At 39.8% G+C, this 22522-nt stretch overlaps 2 protein-coding genes across 3 annotated transcripts; one reads left to right on the top strand and one right to left on the bottom strand.

Moving 5' to 3' along the window:
* The first annotated feature begins 400 nt into the window (after positions 1-400).
* Positions 401-15023, top strand: zwilch (zwilch kinetochore protein). Its single transcript, XM_063004140.1, has 18 exons — positions 401-447; positions 2015-2054; positions 2162-2382; positions 2476-2663; positions 3897-3970; positions 4417-4572; positions 4725-4796; positions 5256-5349; positions 5433-5482; positions 5554-5656; positions 6491-6570; positions 7924-8080; positions 8186-8214; positions 8294-8430; positions 8518-8613; positions 8691-8806; positions 9746-9840; positions 14882-15023. Exons 3-17 carry the CDS (start codon positions 2207-2209, stop codon positions 9835-9837), a joined length of 1620 nt encoding a protein of 539 aa, XP_062860210.1. The 5' UTR covers positions 401-447; positions 2015-2054; positions 2162-2206; the 3' UTR covers positions 9838-9840; positions 14882-15023.
* Positions 10089-22191, bottom strand: lctlb (lactase-like b). Of its 2 annotated transcripts, XM_063004143.1 has the most exons (7): positions 22102-22191; positions 21923-22018; positions 20471-20525; positions 18566-18727; positions 18073-18347; positions 15406-15532; positions 10089-10204 (listed from the first exon to the last, which is right to left on the bottom strand). In XM_063004143.1, the coding sequence occupies exons 1-7, from the start codon at positions 22189-22191 to the stop codon at positions 10089-10091; spliced, it is 921 nt and encodes a 306-aa protein (XP_062860213.1). The 2 variants fall into 2 exon arrangements, with proteins under 2 accessions (XP_062860213.1, XP_062860214.1); XM_063004144.1 differs by lacking the exon at positions 21923-22018.
* Between the last annotated feature and the right edge of the window lie 331 nt (positions 22192-22522).

The raw sequence follows: 22522 nt of genomic DNA, 5'->3' as shown, positions 1-22522 counted from the left end.
AAAAAACGTTAATGCAATACATAGGACTATATTTAGCGCGGATGAACGTCTTGGAGCCGGACTACTTTCCAGGTTTAGCGTCTCTCCTCAGACTGTACACTACTCTACTACACAGTATGAAAGAATAGTACGGATACTATGTGTAATTTAATGACTCACATACTACCTAGTGCGGTAGTATTCGATTTTCAAAGCAGTTTATTTTAACTCAGTAAACGTATGCAATGTTATATTGCGATACGATTATTTATCTAATTTGAAATTATTATAAAATAGTACTTACATTAATAAATGACTATATATATTTGTGTGAAGATGCATTAATGACTTTTAACCTTGGTGACGTAGCACGGCGGGAAGAAGTAAACTACTGTATGTGTTTTCTTCAGGTCTCATCATGAGAAATACTATCATATCAGAAGCGAACAGTTTTCTTCATTTTCTCAAGTAAGTCACTATAAAACAATGTTATTTTTGTTTCTTTTATTTATGTATGAATTAGAATGAATACTGTACATTTGTATGGAAAAGTTTGGGCTCCCCTGATCAACTGATGTTGTTTTTTAGGAAATAACCACACAGCTTGTGCAGTAAACTGATTTAAACTTATTTTTTAAATTGTCAAATGTTATGGCATAATGACTTCTTTTTGGTGAATAAATTAGAAACAATACTGTTAAGACATATCTGGTGTTACTTGTAATAACAAGTACAGTATTAAACAGAAGTATTTAAACTTTTTCACACTTTACACTTAATTACCCAAAACAAAGTGGACATGATTTCTAAAAGTAATTTATAAACTGAAGTCTATAATTCATTTACATTTACATTTTCAGCATTTAGCAGACGCCTTTATCCAAAGCGACTTACATTGCAGTTACAGTATACAGTTTGAGCAACCTGGCAACAGCAGCAACCTGGCAGTGGTGGGGCTTGAACCAGCAACCCTCTGATCACTGGTCCAGTACCTTAACCACTAGGCTACAGCTGGCATTGTGCCACACAAGGTGGCACGATGGCTCGCCTCACAGCAAGAAAATCCTGGGTTTGATCCCCAGGTGGGACGGTCTGGGTTCTTTCTGTGTGAAGTTTGCATGTTCTCCCCGTGTCTGTGTGGGTTTACTCTGGGTGCTCCGATTTCCTCCCACAGTCCAAAAACATGCAGTCAGGTTAATTGGAGACACTGAATTGCCCTATAGGTGAATGGGTGTGTATGTGTGTCTGCCCTGCGATGGACTGGTGCCCCGTCCAGGGTGTTACTGTGTGCCTTGCGCCCATTGAAAAACTGGGATAGGCTCCAGCGATGACCCTAATGGGATAAGCGGTTAAGAAAGTGAGTAATTTGTATGAGCCTGTTTGGCAGCAATTACAGCTGTAAGACATTTTGGATGTCTCAGCAAGCTTTTCACACCTGGATTTGGGTGGTTTATCCCATTCTTCATGGCAGATCGGGCGGCACGGTGGCTCGGTGGGTAGCACTGTCGCCTCACAGCAAGAAGGTCCTGGGTTCGATCCCCAGGTGGGGACATCTGAGTCCTTTCTGTGTGGAGTTTCTTGCCTGGGTTTCCTCCGGGAGCTCCGGTTTCCTTGCCTCCTTGGATGGCAAGTGTGAACCGCCATCTTCAGGTCTCTCCACAGAAGTCTGATGGACTTAAAGTCAGGATCTTGGCTGGGCCTCTTAAGAACATTCTTAAGAGTTGCTTTAAAGCTACGCTAGTGTTGGTTTTGTTGTATGCTTTGGGTCACTGTTGTTTTCAAAACGTGAGCTGTCTTGCCACAGTTCTATCATTATTTATTTTTGTTAATTTTTGATAAAAACTAATAGCATGTTTCACTTTGTTATTATGTATAATTAAGACCCCATTATAAATCCATGAGATAAATCTAATTACATATTAATTACAGAAGTAGGTAGGCTTTTAATGTAGTGCTATTTTTGTCTGCTTTTTGCTGACTTAAACACATGTATATAAGTGGATATAAAAAATTCAACGTTATCTTTCTGTATTAGGTCTTGTCAGGATGAAGACAAAGCTTTCTGGGTTTATCAGGTAACTGTTTAACAGATAATTCAAACCCCCTTGTTCAGTAAGTGCTAATATTTTGTGAATTATTATTACACATTTACTAAGCAGCAAGTACTTTTCTGGTCTTACAGGATGATAATAAAATATCGATATGCACTGATGAGCCTCTTCTCAGCATGATCGAAGGAAACCAGCCCGTTTTCATTTGTGAAAAGATGGTAACCCTGCCTCCATTGCCAGTTGACCCTGTGGAACTGGAAAGCAAAGAGGATATCAGTCTCAGTGAAGAAGCAGATGTTAAACTGCAGGATCTTGACATTGGGCCACAACCACTCACTGTCAATAAAGCCAGGTAAGAGAAGTAGTGTATTAGTGTGTTATTGCTAAATGTTGTACTTTAATCATCAGCATAAACTTGGCTATAAATATTTGTCTGGTTGCACAGACAGATGTTGTCATGGTACACCATGTCTCAGAACCCCAACATGCCCAAAGTGGATGCTCACGTCCTGCCACCTCTCTGGGTTCGTTGTGACATGGATGACCCTGCTAACACTTGCTGGCTGGGTGCAGAAACAGTCTACGCTGGCAGCAAAGCCACAGCTGTCAAACTGTACACAGTCTGCTGTAAAGGTAATATCATTCACCATAGTCACAAGACACATGGTGTAAAGCTAGTAAAGCTACAGTGGAGATAAAAACTCTCTACATCCCTGTTACAATCTTAAGTTTTTTTTAAATGTAAAAAAACAAAACCATGCTTTTTTCACCTTTAATATGACCTCTTAAAAATATATAATTATATTTGGTATTGCTACTTCCAAATATTAAAAAAATATAAAATATATATAAAACAACAAAAATATATACAAGTATTTTTAAAAATATAAAAAAATATTAGATTATTAAAAAATATATTTAAAAAATAGAATCTGATACCTGCAAAACACTCAAAAAAATTGGGGACAGAAGCAACTGGTTTAACTGGTATTAGGTGAGGTCTTCAGGATTCAGTATAAAAGGAAAATCCACCAAACCCTTAGACCTTGCAAGCAAGGATGGGTCATGGTTCACCACTTTGTATCAAAGTTTGTGAGAGAATTGCCAGTCAGTTCAAACATAATGTTTGTCATGCAAGATCACAAATAATTTAGGTCCTTTACCATCTACATGTCATAATGTCATAAACAGATAGAGTATGTCAGGGGAAATCTCGGTGTGTAAAGGCCAAGGGTGGACACCATATTGTAGTACTATACTATAATATACTATAGATATATTAGTCAAAGGATATAATGATCATCTGTGTACATCACACAGGTAGGCATCTTGTAACAGCAATACATGTTTCTGGAACCTCCTTTTACAAGAAAGCAAAGAGAATAAGAATGGATAAAAAAAACTAGGAATAAAAATGGATAACCTTGGGCTTAAACATCTCATTTATAAGACTTATCTTCAAGCCTTGACCAATATTCTTACTAGCAGATTCATGGGAACCAGAAAAAAGAGGCCACACACATGTATTAAATTTATGAATTAGGTGTTCCTTTTAGTTTGTAGCATACCTTACCTTATTATGGAATCCTGATCAATACTTATTGTTTACAGACAGTAAACCCTCAAAGTAAACTCAAGTTGTGCATGATGGGAACGGATGGTTCAGCTTAGATATACTGACACACTCCGTTTTAGTAATTGTACAGGATATTTTGATCACTAGGTTTGCTTTCTTACTTGGGTTTGGGACACAGCCCGTGACAGATTGATGCACAATCAGTGGTGTCATTACATGCTAATTATACTGTTTACTGGTCATTAGTAATATGCTGTTTAATACTGTACTTTATGTTTTGTCACCTTTAGGGGCAGCAGTGGACGAAACGATCACGATGGACCAGCTGAAACAAGAACACCAGAACAGACACCACTCCTCAGCAGTAACACATCTTTTATCTTAATTTTTTCTGTAATGATTACAAATTATACCGCAGTGGGGGCACATTAGTGCTGCTGGTAGTGTAGGTGTGACACACCAAGCACACCAACATGGGACCTGGGGAGCCAGGTTTTATCCTCTCCTCTGGTCGCTTATGGGAGGAGTTTTGTATGTTCTGTTTGTGTCTGTGTGGGTTTCGTTTTGGTACTTCAGTTTCTTTTTACCTTCCAAAACATGTAGAATGTGGATTTGCTGTTCAAGATCAACCCTAGGTGTAAGAGAGTGAGGGTCCAGCACCCTGTCCAGGGTGTATTCATGCTTTGTATGATTTTGGTGGGTGCTGGACTCAGTGAGTGCTTAGTGAAAAAGATTTTTTTTTTTTTCCATTTTGTTATACTTTGTTATACATTATGTATGTATCCAAGTCTCATTGTGTTCTAACTTTAGGTGCTGACAAAAGGCCTGGCTGAATACAACCTGTTCTGCTCAGTGAGAGAGGAGAGTCTGATTGTGGAGTCTCAGAGCAGTGTTACTGCCACCTTTAGATGGAATAATGTTGAGAAAATGTTGGAGATCCCTCCTTTGTCATCTGCTGTTACTCTGGTAAATCTAGATCTAGACCTATTGTAGCTTCTCATTCTTCCTGTGTACCTGGATTAGCTTGCTGGATATTAGATTAATTAACAACAGTGGGCCATATATTTTGCTCTATTTTGCTAATGCTAGGCTAAATGATGTGTCTTTTTCATATGCAGCATATCAAAGTGTCAGTTGGGGACATAAGAAGCCCGATGTATCAGACCTACAGAGAGATGGAATTTCTTCTGGTATGTGGTGTTAAAAGATATCAAGGGTTGGTATTTCTCTTTTTCTGATTGAGGAGGGCCGAGGCTGTCACAAGCTCCGTCCGACATGCACGAAGCTGTGATGGCTTCTTTTCACCTACCAGGGGCGGGGTCTCGCATTGGAGAACCACACACTGCCTCCCCTCTTACAGGTGCTTCGATTGATCAGCAGGGCCGCACTTGCACCAGTGACGAGGAACGCTGTTTCAGCCATCGTCCCTCTCCCTTTAGATATACAGCTAATCGTGTGTCTGTGTAGACACCTGGCCGACTGATAGCCGGGAGTGCAGGCTGGAAATGTCAATGGTATAGCTTTTAATGACATTATAAAGACTCATACGCCTCGTTATTTGATTACGAGGGATCTTCCTGTATGTTTCAGTATCTGTTTTACCAAATATAATTAACATGCAGTTTGAATAAACGTACAATTACTTGTAGTCCCTGGCTGAAGGTTTGAGGACAGGAGAGATCGAGTGGATAGAACCTCTTGAAACAAAGTCTCCTATGGAATTAACCAGAGCGCTCATAGAAGGTAGTCACATAACTACAACTTTAGCTATAAAACTATCCACTATACTGCTTTCTTTACTCTTTGTCTTTCCTTTCATGATGTAGAGCTGGAGAACCTTGCCAATGCTGTCCCTGGCCAGAATTTAAAATCAGAGGTACATGAAAATTCACTTAAAATTTGGCGCTTTTTTTTTCTGAGTGATCTAATTTGATTCTATTGTAACAGAACCAAAAGACCAAAAATGATTCGGTGCTAGCTTTTAGCTCTATGATATTGGAGAGAGGGGATCTGGACTTCACCGAACAGCTCTGGAATAAAATGCGGAGGAGTGAGTACTTTATTGGGATTACTTGCTATAGTAATTGTATTACACACCGATCAGCCATAACATAAAACCACCTTCTAGTTTCTACACACACTGTCTATTTTATTAGCTCCACTTACCATATAGAAGCACTTTGTAGTTCTACAATTACTGACTGTAGTCCATCTACATGCTTTGTTAGCCCCCTTTCATGCTGTTCTTCAATGGTCAGGTATTATTTAGGTGGTGGATCATTCTCAGCACTGCAGTGACGCTGACATGGTGGTGGCGTGTTCGTGTGTTGTGCTGGTATAAGTGGATCAGACACAGCAGAGCTGCTGTAGTCTTTAAATACCATGTCCACTCACTGTCCACTCTATTAGACACTCCTACCTAGTTGGTCCACCTTGTAGATGTAAAGTCAGAGACGATCGCTCATCTATTGCTGCTGTTTGAGTTGGTCTTCTAGACCTTCATCAGTGGTCATAGGATGCTGCCCATGGGGCGCTGTTGGCTGGATATTTTTGGCTGGTGGACTATTCTCAGTCCAGCAGTGACAGTGAGGAGTATAAAAACTCCAGCAGCATTGCTGTGTCTTATCCACTCATACCAGCACAACACACACTAACACACCACCACCATGTCAGTGTCACTGCAGTGCTGAGAATGATCCACCACCTAAATACTACCTGCTCTGTAGTGCTCCTGAGAGAGTCCTGACCATTGAAGAACAGCAAGAAAGGGGGCTAACAAGCATGCATAGAAACAGATGGACTACAGTCAGTAATTGTAATTGGCTGATCGGTGTATGAAGCAATGCATATTTTGTATTAAACTGTGTTTTTTTTATCCTGACAGGTGTGGCCTCATATCAAGACATAACAGACTCTCTAAAATTAGTCATCAAAGCTGTGCGGTTTGGTCAGATTAAACCTTGGGTATGTAATTAAAATCTATTTAGTTTATTGCAGTTCAATAATATACAGTACTCCAATGCTTTATTATTATTATTATTTTAATCATTATTATTGTATTATTATTATTTTTCTACTGTGATACCAGGTAACGCTGTTCTGTTTTGTACAATTCAAACCCTGTGTATATAATACTCTATATTTCATACAATATTTGCAAGTAATATTTTAATACTGCTGCTGGTCTCACTGAGAGCTTCAAAACAAAGTTTTGTTGTATAAATACAATGACAATAAAGCCTAACTTATCTTATAATCTTTGTAGAATAGTAACTGGTTTAGTATATTATTTTTTGATAATTGAAAAAGATAAAACAAAGATAAAAAATTGAAAACGCACCCAGGTCCTCCTGCCAACCTATAAACCTGTGGATTTTAAATGCACACAGTAACATCCACTATTTTTGCTCTGCCTCCAGACCAAATACTATATCAAATTATTGTTGTACACATGCATGGTGGAAAAACCCTTGATGAAATACCTCCGAGACTGTTTACGGATGGTTTACGAATTGTTAGTTTTATTCTTGTCTGCAGAGAACGATTGCGATCAGAGTCTCGCATGGAAACTCAGAGAGTGCGATAAGAAGGAAAGAAAATAATCACTCTTATATACTCCCACCCTTGTCCTTGTAGGGCAGTGGAAAATTCCATCGTTAACAGTGATTTCTTAGCTAGAACATAGAAACTGGTCTAAATCAGCTAGAGCTGGGATTTGGAGGTCATACAATGCAATTTGGATTTGGCCTTCAAATATCATTTATTAATTTACTTCATTTACTCTGAAAGTGGTTTATTATGTTTTTTGAAATGGAAAAACTATATTTACTGATGAACTGATGAATCTTGTGTAACCTGTAAATACCTGTTCTCTTATGAATGTAACAAAAGCATGATATTAAAATCTTAATAAATAATTAAATATATATTGGGCAGGGCAGTGGTAGCTTAATAGTTAAGTTACTGTAATAGTAATTATAAGGTTGTAATAATGCTGGTTGAAGCCCCACCATTGGCAAGTTGCCACTGTTGGGTCCCTGAGCAAGGTCAATTAAATTGCTAGAATTGTGTTCAGTATATATACAGTATTTGATTACAAATCATGTAATCAGCAAAACAATTTGAGTGAAAAGTTCAATTCAGGACAAAATGTCAGACTTCCTCGAGTCTTGTTCTTTTCTTTTAAGCAAATGTTCAGACGACTTTAAGCAGGTGGATTTGATCTACTCATCAGAAGCTTGTTTGAGTTAATAAATCTGCATTCATCGTTCACCTAAATGAGTGCTGGTTTACTCATCGAGGTTCTGTTCTTTACAGGTGCACAGGGACAGCAGCAGCTCTCTGAGTAAGCTCATAGTGCAGTCCTATCAGCAGCAGGTGGACACAGTGCCTCTCACTGGCCTCACTCCTGCTATCATGCTGTTGGAGCTAGGTCTGGACAAGATGAGAAAAGACTACATCAACTACCTAGTTGGTAATTATGCTGTTGTTTTATGCATTATGCATGGATGTGTTTTTTAATAAATATTTCAAGAAATCATTAAATATTAAGACTTAATATTACTTTTGCTTTTGGCAGGTAAGGAGCTGACGACGCTCAACCATTTGGTAAGAACATTTTGAAACTACTGTATATGAATAAACTTCTAATATGGATGAATAGGCTTTAATTGCTTCTTATTTGTAGAGTTACTACCTAAGCGGTGAGGTGGACCTACAGGAGCAGGTGATCAGACTTAGAAAACTGCACCATCTGCTGGAGACCCTGGGCACCCTCAGCAGCTTTCTCAACTTGCCCCATGAGCGTCTGTTCTTCTTCACACAGTCAGTTATCTGCTTGCTTGTTCTTTAAAATAACAGCCTCTGTAGAGACACATTTTCTTCATATACTGGTTTGAAACTGTGTTTTAGGTCTTGTTTGCAGTACTACAAATCTGCACCTTATGACGAACTACACGTGTTCCAAATGCAAATCAAACCTGCCCTTATCAGCCACTTTTACCAGACGTAAGAACTAAAATTGTAATCTGTTTATATTCTTTATTATGTTACACATATCATTACAATTTGTGATTTATTCTTAGTGAGCAGCCGTCTTCCTGGAGAGTGGAGGTGTCTAGTGGACAGGGGTCAAGAGAAGTAAAAACCTCCTGGCATCTCAGTGATAAACCTCTAGTAAATCACGTCACATTTGATACAGGTAAAGGTTTCACAGCCCCAAGAAAAAAGGCCCAGCTTAACATAGATTATATTTTATGAACAGTCATCAAGAGAAATAAACAATATGTTAAAAATTAAAGGTATTAATAAACTACACAGAGGTTGCACAACATAGATGTTTTATAGGAAAGCCAACAAACATCTATCCATCTATCTATTTCCTCGGCTGCTCCCGCTGGTGGTCGCCGGCGGATCGTGATCCACATTATTGATTTGGCAAAGTTTTTACGCCGGATGGCCTTCCTGACACAACCCTCCCTATTTATCCGGGCTTGGGACCGGCACTACAATGCACTGGTTTATGCATCCTAGCGGCTGGGTACCTATAAGACAATTCAGTGTCTCCAATTAGCCTGGCTGCATGTTTTTGGACTGTGGGAGGAAACCGGAGCACCCGGAGGAAACCCACACAGACACTGGGAGAACATGCAAATTCTGCACAGAAAGGACCTGGACCGCTCCACCTGGGGAACGAGCCCAGGACCTTCTTGCTGTGAGGCGACAGTGCTACCCACTTAGCCACCTTGCCGCCCGAAAGCCAACAGACATAAGTGTTCTAAATCATAAAAAGGAATGGGGGACAATGGAGAGCAGTGTGTGACACTCTTCATGAAGCCGCGTTGTGTGGGTGAAAAGAAGCAATTGGCTACTGGATCCAGTAGTAATATGTGTGTTAGGTACAGCCCTCCACGGCCAAGGTAGGGTCTGCAGCGGTGCAGGGGAGATACAACCAGTTAACTGGATACGACTAGGAAATGCCTAAATAAAAAAAGCTATTTTATTACTTTAAAGAATTATATTATTAACTGATGTATTTAGATCCAAGGTTTTCCCATTATCAGATTATTAAGTGCACAAAAACCTGTTGGCATTTTGCATATTAATTTTAGATACTTTATTGTACCCCTACTTATTTCAGATCTACCACTGGAGGTGTCGGTGAGTGCCGAAAATGAAAAGACACCCTACTTCAGAACTATGGTGTGCTGCAGCCTGGCCAACTTCAGTTAACAGGTCAGATTAAACAGAACTACTCTGTACACTGATCTGAAATGTTTAAATAATTAAATACATTTACATTTTATCCAGTTTAACATCCAATAGTTTTAGAATAAAAGAATAAATTATTGAAAAGGCATCCTGTGCGTCTCAAATAAAGTTTTCTGGTCTAGCCCTTTAAAAACTAATACTTGTATCTTGGTAACAATTTAGCATTGTGTCATTTGGTGTCTAAATAAAGTTCAGGTTTAAATAATCCTCTTCTAGTTGTGTCTCCTAAAGAGAAACATGAGAAAAACTGCACTGATCAGAATGCCAAGGGTGCACACAGTGGGCACGACAATCTCAGTCACCATCTCCATATGGCTGCTCAAGGGATCTAAAACACACAGGCACCGTGAAACTGTTATCACAATCTTGTTAGCATAACGTCATGCAGGCAAAGAAATTTGGCGTTGTATCATTTGCACAGTACAGGTCAAATAAAATGCTTTATTTGTAGTTTTTTTCCCATGAACAACATGTTAACACATGTTAGATTCTAACATTCAGAATAACACAAAGAGATCAGTTGTTTTTGAATGTTGGAGCACCTAGTGGGTTCATACTTTTAGACTCTGCTAGAAGTTTTTTGTGAGAGTTCAGTTGCTTACCATGGATAAGTTTTAGAATATTGGCAGCCATGGTCTGCTGTTCCTCTAATGAAAAGACAGAAATGAAAGGTAGTCTCATTAAAAAGTCTATAAATCCATACAAATTACTTAATATGGATTGTCTTTGTGACCATTTCAGCACATTTTTTAAAGATTTTTTTTAATGTTCTGTTGCATTAGAATCTTATCAAAGCACAAATTATTAGAGCTCTTTAATAACTACAGTCATTCTGTTCATTGGCAATAAGCCTTATAGAATTTAACTATAAATATGTGTTTGCAAAGCGATGATGGCATAGTGACATGACATGACAACTTTAAAGATCTGATGTGATTGGCTTAGAACTGTGGAGTAAAACTGTTCATTTTAGTTTTAGGTAGCAAGATTTAATAAAACTTAACATTGTTGTCTAAACTTGAACACAGCATAAATGAATTCAAAACATATAAAAAAAATAAACTCAAAAAGTCACTATATCACTATTTTGTCCATTGACTGTACGTCAGGTCATGTGTTTATCTAGCTGGCAATAATACAACTTACATTACACATGAATCATCAGAGTCTCAATTTACTGTGATACTTAAATAGTAGCTGTTTGTACAAATGTATCATACATATGGTTTTATGTAGGTAACATTAACATGTAGCTAATAGGCTGGCTTACTATATTAATTTGTGTATGTATATTATATGTATTTATCTGATGTGATTGGCTTAGTACTGTCCAGTAAAACTGTGAGTTCTAGTTTTAGGTAACAAGATTTAATACAACTTAACATTGTTGTCTAAACTTGAACACAGCATACAGGAATATAAAACTATCTAATCTAGCTGTCAATAAGACATTACACGTGAATTATCAGTGTCTCAATTTACAGTGATACAGTGTATTCTAAGCCGTTTTAAATAGTAGCCAAATGCATCATACAAATGATTTTATGTAGGTAAAAATAGCATGTGGCTAATAGGCTGTATTACTATATTAAGTTGTATGAAATAAATCTGAAATTTTTAATACTTGTCAACAAACTAAAAAAAACCTTTGAAGATCTGGTGTGATTGGCTTTTAACTGGAGTTTAATGAGTACTAGTTCTAGAAAGCAAGATTTAATAAAACGTAAAGCTTAAATGAATACAAAACCCCATGATTTTTGATGTTTTGGCTGACCAACCTAATGCAGATATATAAAAAACACACTTAAAGTTAGAATGGGGCAAATTATTCAGGTTACACAGGTGAAGCTATCATGATAGTGTATAAAAGACAATCCACCAATGGGTTCATTTTTGCGAGCCAGACTTGGTGGGATGCTGTGGCTAGACCTTAAATGGGCAGTTCATGCTTGAAAACCTTCCAATGTAGAAGGATTAGAACAATTCTGCAAAAAAGAGTGGGCCAAAAAAAAAACCTTAGTAAAACTCATCACAAGTTACTGCAAACGTTTGATGCAGTTGTTACTGCCAAGGGTGCCACAACCAGTTATTAGATTTAGGAGGGCTATTACTTAACATAAGTTTTAAATAAATCGCTGTCCTCGTAAATTAATTTTATACATTATATAAAAGTATATTTAAATTAGTTGGAAGATTCTGAAAAGTGTGAAACATTTAAATGTGACATTAGCAAAGATATATTTGAAAATAAGGTGAGGGTTTTATTGTTGTTTTTCACAGCACTGTATGCTTTAACAAATCAGAAGAGGGACTCACCTGCAGCCAGGATTTGGTTACTGAAGGAGCACATCTCTGTGGCCTTCATTTTCCAGTTTTCAATCTGGATATAGAAGATTAGTTACATTTTGCATTGTTCCCAACAAAAGAAAATTTTATACGCAGTGGGCACAAACCAACAGTAACAGTAATAATGCTGAAACATTGAATTTACTTTTCTTTAAAGACCCCCTAAAACACTGCTCAAAAAATTAAGGGAACACTTAAATCACACATCGGATCTTGATGAACGAAAGATTCAAGGATCTGTACTGATATAAACTGTAATTGGTTGAGAACAAAATGACATAACCAAAATCATCAACCCATTGTGGCCTGGATGGAGCGAATCAGGCGAATATACCCTCATCAGATGTGATTAAGGTCCTGCAGCAGTGGAAGACTAATTGGCTATGTTGAAAATTGGGAGAAAACTCTTAAAATAAAATAGAAAAAATTAAACATATAAATGGCAACATACGTACTGTATATGACTATACATATTAGCTGTTTTCTAATATTTTTAAGAGGCCTGTTGGCTATATACAGTGTATCACAAAAGTGAGTACACCCCTCACATTTCTGCAAATATTTCATTATATCTTTTCATGGGACAACACTATAGACATGAAACTTGGATATAACTTAGAGTAGTCAGTGTACAGCTTGTATAGCAGTATAGATTTACTGTCTTCTGAAAATAACTCAACACACAGCCATTAATGTCTAAATAGCTGGCAACATAAGTGAGTACACCCCACAGTGAACATGTCCAAATTGTGCCCAAATGTGTCGTTGTCCCTCCCTGGTGTCATGTGTCAAGGTCCCAGGTGTAAATGGGGAGCAGGGCTGTTAAATTTGGTGTTTTGGGTACAATTCTCTCATACTGACCACTGGATATTCAACATGGCACCTCATGGCAAAGAACTCTCTGAGGATGTGAGAAATAGAATTGTTGCTCTCCACAAAGATGGCCTGGGCTATAAGAAGATTGCTAACACCCTGAAACTGAGCTACAGCATGGTGGCCAAGGTCATACAGCGGTTTTCCAGGACAGGTTCCACTCGGAACAGGCTTCGCCAGGGTCGACCAAAGAAGTTGAGTCCACGTGTTTGGCGTCATATCCAGAGGTTGGCTTTAAAAAATAGACACATGAGTGCTGCCAGCATTGCTGCAGACTTTGAAGACGTGGGAGGTCAGCCTGTCAGTGCTCAGACCATACGCCGCACACTGCATCAACTCGGTCTGCATGGTCGTCATCCCAGAAGGAAGCTGACGCACAAGAAAGCCCGCAAACAGTTTGCTGAAGACAAGCAGTCCAAGAACATGGATTACTGGAATGCCCTGTGGTCTGACGAGACCAAGATAAACTTGTTTGGCTCAGATGGTGTCCAGCATGTGTGGCGGCGCCCTGGTGAGAAGTACCAAGACAACTGTATCTTGCCTACAGTCAAGCATGGTGGTGGTAGCATCATGGTCTTGGGCTGCATGAGTGTTGCTGGCACTGGGGAGCTGCAGTTCATTGAGGGAAACATGAATTCCAACATGTACTGTGACATTCTGAAACAGAGCATGATCCCCTCCCTTCGAAAACTGGGCCTCATGGCAGTTTTCCAACAGGATAACGACCCCAAACACAACCTCCAAGATGACAACTGCCTTGCTGAGGAAGCTGAAGGTAAAGGTGATGGACTAAACCCAATTGAGCACCTGTGGCGCATCCTCAAGTGGAAGGTGGAGGAGTTCAAGGTGTCTAACATCCACCAGCTCCGTGATGTCATCATGGAGGAGTGGAAGAGGATTCCAGTAGCAACCTGTGCAGCTCTGGTGAATTCCATGCCCAGGAGGGTTAAGGCAGTGCTGGATAATAATGGTGGTCACACAAAATATTGACACTTTGGGCACAATTTGGACATGTTCACTGTGGGGTGTACTCACTTATGTTGCCAGCTATTTAGACATTAATGGCTGTGTGTTGAGTTATTTTCAGAAGACAGTAAATCTACACTGCTATACAAGTTGTACACTGACTACTCTAAGTTATATCCAAGTTTCATGTCTATAGTGTTGTCCCATGAAAAGATATAATAAAATATTTGCAGAAATGTGAGGGGTGTACTCACTTTTGTGATACACTGTATGTACAGAAATAAAACAATGTTAAATATGTTAAATATACTGGTGTAAAGTGAGATTTCAATGTAAATAATTCCCAATTGTTTTTACCCCAGACAACTTCTACTGTAATACAAATCGATATTTGATACTAATATTATTTATTTATTAGGATTTTAACATCATGTTTTACACTTTGGTTACATTCATGACAGGAACGGTAGTTACTCATTACACAAGGTTCATCAGTTCACAAGGTTATGATTGAACACAGTCTTGGACAATTTAGTATGTCCAATTTGTCTTTGGACTGTGGGAGGAAACCGGAGCACCCGGAGGAAACTCCACACAGAAAGGACCCGGATTGCTGTGAGCCGACAGTGCTACACACTTGGCCATCGTGCCGCCCAATACTAATATTACACTTTCCTTTAATTGTAAGTGAGTTGAATCTGTTAATCTGCAGGTAACCTAGCACCAATTTGCATATTATTTTTATATTGATACAGATGTTCCTAGAGAACATTCTTACTTATTAATGCTTCTTAATAGTAAAATTCTTCTCTTCATGTAGGTCTGTATTAATATAAATGACTGCACCAAAGGAAAAGAAGAAACAGGCTTCTACTTTCATCACTGCATAAAAACCCACTGCTATTCTGATGTTATTTTGACTAACTTGTTGTATTTGTAATAAATGTATATTATATAAACAGTCCCAGCTTGATTTATCCTTTACTTTAGACATTACTATAGACACTTAATATAACAGCAGCACAGAGAAAACAGTACTTGTACCTCTTTCTGACTGGGAAATCCATTGGCGCCAATGATACGCTTGTAGTACTGAACCGAGGCCTTGGGGTAGCGGGGTTTATTTTTATTCCTGAAGTCTACATAGTACAGACCGAACCTCTCAGTGTAGCCCTCATCCCATTCAAACTTATCCAGCAGAGACCAGGCAGTGTAACCCTTCACGTTTACTCCATCTCTGATTGCTACTGGGACAAAAAAAACAAAATGTAAACAGATTAATTGGGCTGAGGGTTGTGCCATATTTTAATGTTAATGATATCCGAACAGGGCTTTATAACTTGCCTTTCAGCATCTCATTGATGTAGTCTTTGAAATACTGTATTCTCCAGTCATCACACAGCTCTGGGCACATCATCTTTTCAGAAACCCCATTTTCAGTGATGTAGATCATTGGGTTCCCATACTGAGTCTAAAGAAAAATAAACAATTACTAAACAGCTGTTATTGTTTTTCACAGCTTATATACTGTACAGTTAATAACTGTTGGCCATTAACACATTTATACCTTGTTCAATAGTGGAAAGAAATTACTATATGATTACTGTATGTTGTATGTGTTCTCATTACAAGTTAATTTGATGATGATAATTTGTTTATATCAATAACAAGCATTTACATTCATCATTATTTCTTTTCTTTCAATTAAAGGAAATCAGAAAACAGATTTACTAAGCACATAAACACAGCCAACATTTTTATATTAACTTTCTAATGTAAAACTTGACATGTAATTATTCCAAAGGTGTCATTTTTTTAACTTAAGCTGTGTTACGAGTCATATAGAGTAGCATGTAGACGTGTCCACAATCATTTTAAAGTAAGTTGTCAGTTTTGTCTGGCTACACTTACCTAAATAGGAAATTAGCCCTTTTAAAAAAGCCCTTTTAATCTCAAACACTATTATTTCACACAACGCATAAATAAACATTGAAGGTTGAAATGAAGGATTTATCGCAGCACACAAAACCAACCAGCCAGCTTGGAGAGAATGGCGCCAATAAGATTTGTAACTCAGGTGTAAAAACATGTTTAAATGGTGATTTTAATATTTCATTCACCATCATAAAGACATCATCTTTATCAGCATAATTACAATCACATCTCTAATAATAAACATACAATGTGATTATTGCAGTGGATTGGAAACCCACTGGAAGCGGTGGGTCCAATTCACTGGGTGAAAGGTAGGATACACCCTAGACAGGTCACCAGTCCATCACAAGGCAAAACACACACATACACACACACACACAGGACGATTTTAGCATCTCCAGTTAACCTGACTGCATGTCTTTGGACTGTGGGAGGAAACCACAGCTCCTGGAGAAAACCCATACAGACACAGGGAGAACATGCAAACTCCACACAGAAAAGACCCAGAGTGCTCTGTCTGGTATCCACTGAGCCACCGTGCCACCCGGGTTGGAAATTATTCATGAAAATGAATAGCAATGTTTGGTTACTGTTAGGTATTGGAAAGTAAAATGTTGGTTGACCAAAAAAAAACATGAGAAAAAAATGGGATGATTCCTTGGCTAGCAACAAATTGGTGAGTTTAATATAATGTAGTATAATATATACAGGGGTTGGACAAAATAACTGAAACACCTGTCATTTTAGTGTGGGAGGTTTCATGGCTAAATTGGACCAGTCTGGTGGCCAATCTTCATTAATTGCACATTGCACCAGTAAGAGCAGAGTGTGAAGGTTCAATTAGCAGGGTAAGAGCACAGTTTTGCTCAAAATATTGCAATGCACACAACATTATGGGTGACATACCAGAGTTCAAAAGAGGACAAATTGTTGGTGCACGTCTTGCTGGCGCATCTGTGACCAAGACAGCAAGTCTTTGTGATGTATCAAGAGCCACGGTATCCAGGGTAATGTCAGCATACCACCAAGAAGGACAAACCACATCCAACAGGATTAACTGTGGACGCAAGAGGAAGCTGTCTGAAAGGGATGTTCGGGTGCTAACCCGGATTGTATCCAAAAAACATAAAACCACGGCTGCCCAAATCACGGCAGAATTAAATGTGCACCTCAACTCTCCTGTTTCCACCAGAACTGTCCGTCAGGAGCTCCACAGGGTCAATATACACGGCCGGGCTGCTATAGCCAAACCTTTGGTCACTCGTGCCAATGCCAAACGTCGGTTTCAATGGTGCAAGGAGCGCAAATCTTGGGCTGTGGACAATGTGAAACATGTATTGTTCTCTGATGAGTCCACCTTTACTGTTTTCCCCACATCCGGGAGAGTTACGGTGTGGAGAAGCCCCAAAGAAGCGTACCACCCAGACTGTTGCATGCCCAGAGTGAAGCATGAGTGTGGATCAGTGATGGTTTGGGCTGCCATATCATGGCATTCCCTTGGCCCAATACTTGTGCTAGATGGGCGCGTCACTGCCAAGGACTACCAAACCATTCTGGAGGACCATGTGCATCCAATGGCGGTGCCGTGTATCAGGATGACAATGCACCAATACACACAGCAAGACTGGTGAAAGATTGGTTTGATGAACATGAAAGTGAAGTTGAACATCTCCCATGGCCTGCACAGTCACCAGATCTAAATATTATTGAGCCACTTTGGGGTGTTTTGGAGAAGCGAGTCAGGAAACGTTTTCCTCCACCAGCATCACGTAGTGACCTGGCCACTATCCTGCAAGAAGAATGGCTTAAAATCCCTCTGACCACTGTGCAGGACTTGTATATGTCCTTTCCAAGACGAATTGACGCTGTATAGGCCGCAAAAGGAGGCCCTACACCATACTAATAAATTATTGTGGTCTAAAACCAGGTGTTTCAGTTATTTTGTCCAACCCCTGTATATAATATACTGATCAGTGAATATACATAAAAGGTGTGTAAGTGTGTAAGTATTGGCAGCACAAACAGATTGTGGACAAAGGGACTATAGTAAGAGAACAGCAATAAACCACGACTCACCTTGATGAAATTAAGCAAACGACGGAAGCCCCACGGTACAGAGTAGAGCCATTCTGAACCAGGATCAGGCCATTGTGGATCCACCAGCTCAGCCAGGTCTCTGTCCTTAAAATAGCAGCTGGGCTGAGCAACAGGGTGTGTCTTATGGGTGATGTAGCGGGTGGTAAAGTGCCCTACTCCCAGGAAGTCACATGTGCCTTTGATGTAACTCTTTTCCTGCGATGAAAATGTGGGCAGTCGAGACGTTCCCATCCCCAGCTGGGCACTTTTCCTGCCTGTGCAAAAAGGTTTGTGAACCCGGTTTGTAAACCTTGATTTTTAGGCAATAATTCACATTCCAGCTGTAATAATAGACAATCAAATCTTTCCACCTGACAATTGAACCCAGGACCTTCTTACTGTAAGGTGACAGCGCGTCCCAGAAAGCCAGTAAGTAGCTAACCAAAGTGTATATTTAACTTTAATATTATCCTAAGTAAATTGTTAAATGTACCTATGAACTCCTTCATGGCTTGAGGGTAGTCTCCATGGAAGATAGGGGTAGCGAACCAGCCCATGTAGAACTGGACGTATCTCTCTGCTGCCTCTATGTCCTTCTGGTTTGTAATGTCCACTGGCTCTCCCCAGTCTCCTGACAGAGAGATGCCCACCATACCTGTAACACCGGCAGATAACAACACCATTATCTTTTAAAGGGTCAGAAGATAGTAAAACTAAAAGTAAACAGTTACAGTGTATCACAAAAGTGAGTACACCCCTCACATTTCTGCAGATATTTAAGTATATCTTTTCATGGGACAACACTGACAAAATGACACTTTGACACAATGAAAAGTAGTCTGTGTGCAGCTTATATAACAGTGTACATTTATTCTTCCCTCAAAATAACTCAATATACAGCCATTAATGTCTAAACCACCGGCAACAAAAGTGAGTACACCCCTAAGAGACTACACCCTTAAATGTCCAAATTGAGCACTGCTTGTCATTTTCCCTCCAAAATGTCATGTGATTTGTTAGTGTTACTAGGTCTCAGGTGTGCATAGGGAGCAGGTGTGTTTAATTTAGTAGTACAGCTCTCACACTCTCTCATACTGGTCACTGAAAGTTCCAACATGGCACCTCATGGCAAAGAACTCTCTGAGGATCTTAAAAGACGAATTGTTGCGCTACATGAAGATGGCCAAGGCTACAAAAAGATTGCCAACACCCTGAAACTGAGCTGCAGCACAGTGGCCAAGATCATCCAGCGTTTTAAAAGAGCAGGGTCCACTCAGAACAGACCTCGCGTTGGTCGTCCAAAGAAGCTGAGTGCACGTGCTCAGCGTCACATCCAACTGCTGTCTTTGAAAGATAGGCGCAGGAGTGCTGTCAGCATTGCTGCAGAGATTGAAAAGGTGGGGGGTCAGCCTATCAGTGCTCAGACCATACGCCGCACACTACATCAAATTGGTCTGCATGGCTGTCACCCCAGAAGGAAGCCTCTTCTGAAGTCTCTACACAAGAAAGCCCGCAAACAGTTTGCTGAAGACATGTCAACAAAGGACATGGATTACTGGAACCATGTCCTATGGTCTGATGAGACCAAGATTAATTTGTTTGGTTCAGATGGTCTCAAGCATGTGTGGCGGCAATCAGGTGAGGAGTACAAAGATAAGTGTGTCATGCCTACAGTCAAGCATGGTGGTGGGAATGCCATGGTCTGGGGCTGCATGAGTGCAGCAGGTGTTGGGGAGTTACATTTCATTGAGGGACACATGAACTCCAATATGTACTGTGAAATACTGAAGCAGAGCATGATCCCCTCCCTCCGGAAACTGGGTCGCAGGGCAGTGTTCCAGCATGATAATGACCCCAAACACACCTCTAAGACGACCACTGCTTTCTTGAAGAGGCTGAGGGTAAAGGTGATGGACTGGCCAAGCATGTCTCCAGACCTAAACCCAATAGAACATCTTTGGGGCATCCTCAAGCGGAAGGTGGAGGAGCGCAAAGTCTCGAATATCCGCCAGCTCCGTGATGTCGTCATGGAGGAGTGGAAAAGCATTCCAGTGGCAACCTGTGAAGCTCTGGTAAACTCCATGCCCAGGAGAGTTAAGGCAGTTCTGGGAAATAATGGTGGCCACACAAAATATTGACACTTCAGGAACTTTCACTTAGAAGTGTACTCACTTTTGTTGCCGGTGGTTTAGACATTAATGGCTGTATATTGAGTTATTTTGAGGGAAGAATAAATGTACACTGTTATATAAGCTGCACACAGACTACTTTTCATTGTGTCAAAGTGTCATTTTGTCAGTGTTGTCCCATGAAAAGATATACTTCAATATCTGCAGAAATGTGAGGGGTGTACTCACTTTTGTGATACACTGTATATCCTGAGGCTTTACTACATTACCATTTTGTTTGCTTCGCCATTGACTGTCGTAAGTATGCCAAACCTTGGCATGTGCCTGAGGACAGTGAAACAAAAATATTATTGTACAAATTATTTTTGCCCCATCGGATTGTCAAACAAAAGTATACTTTAAGTAATTAAATGCAACAAATGGCACAACATGGCCAAAATGTTGTAGACAACCTTTTCAATTATTGAGTTTAGTTAATACTGCAACATGTGTGGTGAATTAAATTAAGCAGACTCATGCAAAGTCCAAAACAAAACATGAAACATTAAATGTCATTAGAGTTCATTCATCATTCAATTGCACTTTGATATACTGCCACTTCTTTTTTTCTATTTATTTATGCATTTTCTCCCTTCTTCTCCCAATTTAGTGTAGTCAATTTGTCTTCCACTGCTGGGGACCCCGGCTGCATTTGAGAAGGGTATATTGCTCCTCAAGCCTCCTACGACCTGTGCGCAGTCCTTGCGGACCCCTTCTTTTCGCCCATGCTTTCTGCACAGACGCCGCTATCAGCTAACCAGGGTCCTTACACAGCATTTTGAAGACTCCACCCACCAGACACAGTGGCCAATTATTGTTTGCTGCAGGCACTGGCAATTGTGCCCGCTAGATGTCGCCCAGCCGACCGGGGCAGAGCTAGCGGAATATCCAGCAGCGGTAAAACACACTCTAGCACACCGGAGCTGGGATCTCGAATACATCGTATCAAAGCTGAGCTCTGCCATCCGGCTGGACTGAGTGGCCACATTAACAACGATTGGTCTGTTGTTCATATAGGGGTGGGGTAGTAGTAAGCTGGATAGGGTCTCCTCATATTTGATGCAACTACGACCTCTACTGGCTGATTAATGGCACCTGCACACAGGCAGGGAGAAAGTGCGTTGATCAGGGTGTGTCTCTCCGTTCACAGCCTTGATTCTATTGGACAGGTATGAGACCTGCTGATACATATAGTGCAAAAAATCTCAGTTTTTCATTTCAGAACGCACAGCTATCACTTATAACAATTTTAACAGACACATTTTAAAAAACTTGTACAAGGACGCCCCCTTGTGAAGGCTTTACATTACACATAGCAAACCACAGTGGGACCAGATTGCCAACAATTTCATTAATTACAGACATATAATTTCATGTTTTGTTGATGAATTTGATACATTTTGTTTTGATACATTTGATGCGTTTTGATGTGTTGCCTGGATTGTGGTAAAAATCATGGACAAAATGTGTGTGGCTTGGAAAAAAGTTTGAAAAACCTGACTTACAATGTCAACATAAGAATCTCACAACTCACAACATCAACACAAGAATTGTTGTTTTGAGTATTTGAGTATTCATAGCTGAGCATCTACACAGCTGATTGTAATAATGGACCCACCACTGGCAGGCTGACAATTTTGGCCATGTAGTGTACATAACAATAGTGACGTGTGTTTTCTAACCTTGATGATGTGGTGGGCAGCCCTATAGGCTCCAGTGCCTTTGAGCTTAATGCCTGGAGCATGTTCTCCAGTTTCATAGCCCTCTACTGCCACTGACTAACATACAACAAATTATTTCCAACAAACACATTCTGCACGTATTTAATAAAAGATCATTAAAATCTAGTAAAAGGTCATACCCAAGGGTTGTTAAAAGTGATCCAGTGTTTCACCCGATTTCCGAATCTTTCAAAGCAAAGGCTGGCAAAGTCGTTAAAGTAATTGACCATGCTGATGTTCTGCCATCCTCCGTATTTCTGCTGCAACACCTGGCAAAACAGGATATCAATCCATGCCATTGATAAAGTTGTGGTTTGCATGATGGTGATCATTTATACAAGATATGTAGTATATGATCCAAAGAGGTTGGACACCTGACCATGAGAAATGAAACTATAAGCCCCATTTGTGTGGGCTTTTTACAAGACTTTGGAATGTGTCTGTAGATATCTGTGCCCAAAAGAGAATCAGGCACTGATGTTTGATGAGACTGGCCTGGCTTGCAATCAACAATCCAATTCCCAATTCCAATCCCAAAGGTGTTTAATAGAGTTAAGATCA

Source organism: Trichomycterus rosablanca, chromosome 11 (assembly GCF_030014385.1).
Source record: "Trichomycterus rosablanca isolate fTriRos1 chromosome 11, fTriRos1.hap1, whole genome shotgun sequence".
NCBI lineage: Eukaryota > Metazoa > Chordata > Actinopteri > Siluriformes > Trichomycteridae > Trichomycterus > Trichomycterus rosablanca.
This window is presented reverse-complemented; position numbering and strand designations above follow the sequence as displayed.